Raw genomic sequence first — 7,893 nt, forward strand, 5'->3', positions numbered from 1 at the left:
GGTAGTCGAGTGTTCTCCTTATTAGTAGCGTTGAGTTATTAATCGCGTAGTTTACTTTCTTCGATGTGTATTACTATTTACCATTTGTTTTTTATCTTAATATTTTGTTGTCGTATTTTTTTTTATATCTTGTCTCAAATTCTTTCTTTCCTTTTGAGTCGAGGGTCTATCAGAAACAGTCTCTCTACCCCCACCAAGATAGGAGTAAGTTCTGCATACATCCTACCCTCCCCGAACCCCACTTGTGGACTGCACTGGGTATGTTGTTGTTATGCATTCCTTTAAAATATCAAAAGAAATTCACATGCATTTATTTGATGTACATCTGACTTGACTAGGTAACTTTTTTATTTCTTTTTGTAAGTACCAGAGAAGTATGCCCATTTGTGGTAATAATGACTATTGTACTTTAGAAGTTCTTATAATATTCTCTTCTCCAGTTCCCTCTCATCCTGAGGTAGATATTGGAGAGGTTTTGGGTTTGGGAGGAAAAAGGTCCAATAATGCAATCTTTTATAAGAAGAGGAAGAAGCTCTTTACTGAGCAAAGACAGAAAGGTAATAGACTTTAATGGACACTATCCATTGTTTCATCAAGTTAATGAGCAGCATCATAAAAGTTAGTTTCTACTTTTTCATAATCTATCTGCAGGTTAACTTGGAAAAGTTTGGACATTCGGATGATTCCCGGAGAAAACGATGATGGATATTAAGTTTGCCAAAACAACTAATATTTGAAAAGCGAGACGTAGAACACCATAAAACAGTGACTGGCACTTCAAAGAAAACTGCTTGCTTATCAACAAAGCTACTAAACTCAACTGCCTGGTAAACTTAAAGAGGACCCTTGAGTACCCACACACTGGTTATGGATACAGTATTAGCAGAGTCAATCCCAAAATGAAATCAAATCATTACGAAGGATATCTTATTCTTTTTGCAGGGAGAAGGGTAGAAGACATGAGAATTTGGAGAGGCATTTTACAGTCTCACAACACAATGGCAGCATGTTCACGATCCTAGTACAAATCTAATATTCTTGTTAACATACATCCAACAAGAAAAGATAGATAGCTTTGCCCTTATTTGAAGATCCATCTCACTGAATTAGAACTTTGTAATGTCGCAGTTGATCTGATTCTGAGAAAATGCCCCCAACAAGCTAAGTGTGTGCAGTTGTGATCACTGCTTCTTCTCTTCTGCCTTCTTTGGCTGAAATTTTGAAAATAAATAAAGTCAGAGCTGAACCATATAAATCATTAGAAATAACAAATTTTCAAATAGACAAACTTCTTGTTGGTACAATTAGCTAGCAAAAAGATTCAATATTTTCCTTGATTTTCAGAACCTTTCTCTCTCCCTCTCGAATAGGTAAGAGTCTACATGGAACAAGGTCTTTACAACCACAAATAATTTCTAAATTTTGGGGAGCAGAACACTACATATGCTAGACATAATTTTCTTAGAAAGCTTGATCATTTTCTAAAAACGGAAAAGGATAGAGAGAGATTATGATTCATATCTCTGAAAAAAGAAATACATGTAATTTTAAATGTTTAAAATCTCTTTCATATTCAGAACGAAGCACAGTTTTAGGACAAGCAGAACACAGGGGAGAAACAGGAAGTAAAGAGGAGGGAACGAGAGGGAAAAGACGAAGAAACCACAAAGTATCCCATAACAACAGTGAAACTTGGTGTACCAATGGTCCAGAGGACAACACAACCAAAAATTCAGAAATACAGACAAACAGGCACATTAGGCTAGTGTTTAAGGCATGTTCAAGACCTAGACCTATTGATTGACTGTGTGAGCTTGAATTAGGCATCTGTGCTTCATAGGTTTTAACATCTGAAAGCGTAGATCTCTTCCTAAATAACACTTCGTATTGCTTTTCCTCAGGATTTTCGTCCTTTCCTCGGGTAACCTAGACGTTTCTTTCTCTTTTTTTTGAAAAAGACCCTGGGTAGCTAGCCTAATCAACCACTTTATGGACAAATAGAGATTTATTCTTTAGACTCAGTCAAGCTCTTTAAGAACTTCTTAAGTACAAGTGCCTAGTAATTCATAAAGCTTGGAACCCCCGTCCTCACCTCACCATTCATATCCTCTCAAGATGTCTTCCATTATTTGACACTTTGCATTCAGCATTTAGCTGTTCTGATTGGGTTAAATTGATCTTGAAGCATCTCAACAAGAGTAACTCTTTCGATGGCAACAAAATCGGTACAACTACCAAGAAGCAAATTCTTGCTGTTATCAAATGATTAGGTTAAAAACAGAAAGCTCCTCAAAGTCTCTTATCCATTTATTTTAACATAATTTTTCCAAGGGTTTGGTTTCAATCCACAAAGCTCCTTAAAATCACTACATTCATTACCTGTAAAATGTAGCAAGTCAGACGTAAAACCCCTTTTATTGCAGCACTTATAGTCCCAACTTTGGACATCGACTAGATTCCACTGATCTTTTTGGACAGGTAATGACTTGGGAAATATATGCCCTACCTATGGCCCACCACCATTACTAGGGCAAAAATATAAACATATGCCTGACCTCAGCTGCCTAACAAAGATGAATACCTTGGTTGCATCTCCTTAGGACCCCTTAATAATGATAGTTGATCACTTCCCACATGATAAACATACTTTCAGCTCTCTAAGAACTGCTTTCTCACACATCATTTAGAATAAAAAATAAACACGCACATACACAAACACAGAGATGGACATAGAGTCACACACATTGGCATAGATTATAGCTGGGAAATAAAATGTTACGTCAAAGCAAGCTTTTTTTGGATAAGTAGGTCAAAGCAAGCTTTTAATATTTTAGAGAACTGGAAGGATTATAAAGATATCAACCTGTTAATCTTGGTCTAGTATTTATTATGCCACTGATATTTAGGTTGTTCTTTGAGTCGAGGGTCTATCGGAAATAGCCTCTCTACCTCCCCGGTAGGAGTAAGGTCTGCGTACACTCTACCCTCCTCAGACCCCACTTTATGGGATTAACCTGGGCATTTTGTTGTTGTTGTACTGATATTAAGGTTGTGTCCTATACAAATAATCAATTAGGTAAACAAATTTCGACTAACTAGTACAGTAGGACATCTTTATTCTGCTCAAGTTTGTACAAAAACAGAAGCACTTTTTAGTTTTAATAGCTCTCTGGTCTGGTTAATTCTCATGGGGTAGTAACAAATGCTAACGAACTAAGAATGGTTCTATTAAGCATCAGAAAACAGAAGTTCCAAAACTTGAAAGATACCCCAGCAGATAAGAACAAATAAGTGGATTCAAAAACAATCTCAATCAGGGGTCAATTATAGAAAATTGGAATTTCCATAGAGCTCTCAGAATTAAGCACATTTTTTGCCACGACATAGTAACACAATCATGAATGCAAGTATGCAACACCTCTAATACTACAAAAAGTTTCACTTTTTCATCCTTCTTTGACAAGCCATTAGAGGATCTTATATATAAGGTATGCGTATACTCTACCCTCCCCAGACCCCACTTTGTGGGATTTCACTGGGTATGTTGTATATATAAGGTCTCACATCCTTCAAAAATCATATATGAAACAAAACAACAAATTGTCTAAAAACCATAAAAAGATCAGATTTTTTTACACACAAATTAAAAATAAACATAAGCAGAGGTCTAAAAGCAATGCATGCAATCTGTTCAACGAATTGCCTCGACCACAATCATGAATACAGCTACAAAAATTCACTTTTTCATCCTTTTTGACAAGCCACTAGAGAATCTTACATATAAACTCACATCCTTCAAAAATCATATATAAAACAAAACAACAATTTCTCTAAAAATCCATAAAAAGATCAGATTTTTTACGCACAAAAATAAACATAAGCAGAGGTCTTTGCAATGCACTCAATCTGTTCGACGATTTGCCTCAAATCACATAGCACTAATAGAAAAGGGAAAAGCTAGCACCTTTATACCAAGAAATGGTTGTTGGAGCTCTTCATCAGGAACAATAACAGGCCACTTCTCACCAGCTTCACGGAACATTTGTTCAGTCTCAAGATACTGACCCTTTTCAAGAATCATCTTACGAATGTCCTGTGCAGGTGTAGAAGTGGCATCATAGGTTTGTTCGACTCCGTTTACGAAGGTGACAGTGATTTGAGGTGGTTGGTCATCGGTGCGGCGCTTGACCTGTACTTGACAACTTGGGTTCGATTCTTTGGCTTTAGGGGCATTACACTGAGCCAAAAACTCCATACATGAAGCTGTTCGTGGGTCTAGAGCATTGAACTGGATCTTCACCTTTGACAAGAACTTCAACATCTTCTCTTTTGCTTCTTAGAAAATTAGATGAAAATCTCAATCTCAACCTGTCGAGATTAATTAAATCCTTCAACGATGACAATAAAAACTGTAATAGCTTACTCTACCAAACCAATAAACAGATGATATGTACTTGTACATAGAACTTTATCACTTAACCATGATGATTAATGCATATTTTCATCTCATTAAATCATTTAACTATAATAAGTTGAACTGAATTGATATGAACACTGCTAAAATGTTAAATCTAAGCTAGCTTCAAGCTCAGAGTTCATCAATGGAGGTTAACAGTTAAGAGAGAGAGACGAGAGCAACATGAGATATTTTGTGAAGTGAAAAATGATTCTCTCTATTGATCCAGCTGTACACAACTGTGCATATATAGATACAATTGCATTGATCTCTAACCCACCTAACTAACTTATTTGATGACTGTACATTTAACTACTAAGCTAACTATTCATAGAAACTTAAACTAACTAATCTTGCCATGTGGCACACTTAGCAGTTAATAAACACCCGATGCAAATAAAAATTACCAACAATAAAATAATCAAAAGATGCAACTTTTAAGCCAACCTAAAATCAAGCATAACTGAAAAAATACTGAATGCAGATATATACTTGCCTAACTTCAAATAACTATGTATCTTTCAAAAAGAATGAACAATATAGTTAAAGCTGGATATAATACAGTGAGCAACAAAGAGAATGTGATATAAAAATAAGTTTCTAGTAGAAGTTGAGATTAGTTAAGGTTGTGTTTGTTATGAAAGAAAATGTTTTGTACGAAAAAAGTTTTCCGGAAAATAAGTGGTTTCTTACTTATTTTCTGAGATCGGCCAGTAAACAAAAAACATTGTCCAAAAAGTGTTTGAATATAATCTAGGACTCTAATCTAGGCAAACACTATTAGGGTGGGGTGGGGTGGGGATATGTGAGTGTTGAGGATGGGAGCTATGTGGGGTAGGAGTAGGAGTGGGGTGTGTTGGAGGGTAGGGAGGAGGCAATTTGTATGGAATGTCACTAATGAAATTTGTTTTTCTTACTTTCATAAAAGAGATAATGGTCAAAAACACACCTGAACTATCACATCCTTTTTCCTACATGAACTATCACCGTCTATTCTTTTTTCCTGGCTGAACTATCATCATCTATGTATTAAAATACACCTAGTTGAGTATATGGTGATAGTTCAGGTAGGAAAAGAGAACAGTTGATAGTTGGCCTACTCAGCTTCGAGGTGTGTTTTCATACATAGATGGTGATAGTTCGGGTAGGAAAAGGGAAGAATTTATAGTTGGGGTGTGAAACTCGCGAAAAAAGTGATAATTCAGGTATGTTTTTGACCATTAACTCTTAAAGAAATCATTTTTAAGGAGTTTGTTTTCCAAAAATTCCGATCAACCAAATATGAGAAAATTGGAACATATTTTTTAACACACCCTAAATCTTTCAACGTGGATGACAAAATAACCAAAAGATACAACTTTCATTGCCAAACAAAAAAAAAAAAAGACAAATCTAAAATCTAGCATAAATCAGAAATACTAAATGCAGATGTACACTTTTTAACTTCAAATAATTATATATTTCTCAAGAAGAATGAAACATACCATTTAAAGTTGGAATGTGAGTATTAAGATAAGTTTCCAGAAAATTATAAGTAAAGTTGGACACAACACAGAGATAAGAAGTTTAACAATCTAGGTTACGTTTAGGAACAAATATAAAGCAATTACAAACAAGATAACAAGTATTCTCTTTTATTAGTAAAAATATTTTCCATAATAAAAAATATATATATATATTAAGGAGGTTCGTATGTAAAATTGATGAAAAGAATAAAAATATGGAGCTTCATACCAACGATTAAGTTCTTCTCCTCGATGGCTTTTTTTCTGTATTGGAAATGAAAATAATTTTACGGTTCGGAGATTTGCACAAATAGCATCATTTGAGCCACTCTGTAAACTTTGTCCCATTTTTAAAGATGTTTGTGCAGAAATGGCCTCAGCAAACACATTTTTGAAGAATAAAAAAGGGTAAAGGTTTAAATTTGGTCCTGGACTTTGCGAAATGGTTTAAATTTATCCTTTGTTAATAATTGGTATCAAATGTATACCATATGTTGCTATCAGAGGGTCTTAATATGCTTTTACTCCTGTTGTTCACTTTTACTTATTTACTATAAAAATAAAAAATAAATTTACTTTTATTTATCACTTTTAGCATATCAAGTGAAAAATATTTTTTTTTATGTTTTACTTTTAGCATTAATTATTTATTGGCAAAATCATTTCCTGAGACCTAAGACAAAATATCAATTAACTTGGGTATTGTGCTCAAAAACTCGTATCAATTATCGTTTCTTAAAGGATGTGTAAAGTCTCAGGACAAGTAAAAGTGAACGGAATGAGTATTCACTAATAACGAAAGCTTTCCAACACAAAGAGCTTTTTGCGAGGGAAAACGGTTAAATTAGTTCTTATGATTTAAATTTTCTCATCTTTGCTAATTTGTACAGATTTCATTTTTCTTAGTCACCACCATAAGAACTGATTGTCTCCGCTCTCTAATACGCCACCACTTCACCCGACGACATACATTGAAAAAACACACAAAAGATACCACGTCCAAACGATCTCTCTCACACCTTTACTTTTATTGCTTCCCCTTGTCACCATTTTACCTTTGTCGTAAGTCCACCACGGCCCTCAACCATTATAATCTCTCCTTAACTGCTATAATATTTATGCAAATCATTAAAAAGAGCACCGACATCGTTATCGATGATTTGAGAAGGATAAGTTACAGAGCACAACAAAGGCGAAAGAGCTTGACATACTAGTCCAACTTGTGTACATTACGTCAAATGGTACAACAACAAAAGAAGTCAAGCTAAGACAAAATTGACAACAAACCATAAGGGCAATATTCATTAATGCAGTTGAAAGGCCATAGTACAAATTTTGTTGAGAAATTGAATAGTCGTCCACCAAAATAATAGCCATCAAATGTATATTTTTGTATATAAATGTATAAGATACAAAAAATATACATTTTTGATACATAATAGTGTATATTTTGCTATCCAATCTAATCACTTTTCGCATGCCGGCCAAATGTGTAACTTGCCCAATTTTATTTCTTCAATATTTTCTTTTGAAATATGGATCGCTAAATTAAGTTCTCGAAAAGTAGTACTTGTGTAGAACCAGAATATTCACTGAACTCTTGTATTTGTTATACTTGATAATGATTATATTATGCCTGAACCTTTTTATTTGCACATTTGGCCTAATTGCTCTTTCGGTTTGCTTCACTATATGTTTTCTGTTTGAATCATCTATCGGTAGATAATCCTATAGTGAATAAGTTAACATAGGGGACAAAAACATTTTATAGTGGTAGTGATCAGTTATTAAAAAGTAAGGATATTGGTCGTGCTGGTTATAATCGCCTCAATGCTATAGCTTTACAGGTATAAATAGCTTGTCATTTTCTTTCTTTTTAGTTATTCCAAATAATTTTGGCCTCAAAGTAATTAGTCTGTTTCCGGGCGATAA

General features: G+C 34.4%; 1 protein-coding gene across 4 annotated transcripts; it reads right to left on the reverse strand.

The window, feature by feature from the left end:
* Positions 1 to 752: 752 nt before the first annotated feature.
* LOC132036259 (uncharacterized) lies at positions 753 to 6,347 on the reverse strand. 4 transcript variants are annotated; one of them, XM_059426550.1, is made up of 3 exons: positions 6,191 to 6,347; positions 3,965 to 4,368; positions 753 to 1,211 (listed from the first exon to the last, which is right to left on the reverse strand). In XM_059426550.1, the coding sequence occupies exons 2-3, from the start codon at positions 4,319 to 4,321 to the stop codon at positions 1,182 to 1,184; spliced, it is 387 nt and encodes a 128-aa protein (XP_059282533.1). In that variant the 5' UTR covers positions 4,322 to 4,368; positions 6,191 to 6,347; the 3' UTR covers positions 753 to 1,181. The 4 variants fall into 4 exon arrangements, with proteins under 4 accessions (XP_059282533.1, XP_059282536.1, XP_059282535.1 ...); XM_059426553.1 differs by having other exon boundaries at positions 3,965 to 4,332; positions 6,191 to 6,341; XM_059426552.1 differs by lacking the exon at positions 6,191 to 6,347 and adding an exon at positions 5,941 to 6,090.
* Between the last annotated feature and the right edge of the window lie 1,546 nt (positions 6,348 to 7,893).

This window comes from Lycium ferocissimum, chromosome 11 (genome assembly GCF_029784015.1).
Source record: "Lycium ferocissimum isolate CSIRO_LF1 chromosome 11, AGI_CSIRO_Lferr_CH_V1, whole genome shotgun sequence".
NCBI classification, from domain to species: Eukaryota; Viridiplantae; Streptophyta; class Magnoliopsida; order Solanales; family Solanaceae; genus Lycium; species Lycium ferocissimum.

Bases quoted from the DNA above. Each gene is read 5' to 3' on its own strand.
- LOC132036259 (XM_059426550.1), bottom strand. From the start codon at position 4,321: ATGTTGAAGTTCTTGTCAAAGGTGAAGATCCAGTTCAATGCTCTAGAC. The intron at 1,212-3,964 runs GTGCTAGCTTTT...TCAAAATTTCAG, and splicing joins AACCATTTCTTGGTATAAAG to CCAAAGAAGGCAGAAGAGAA.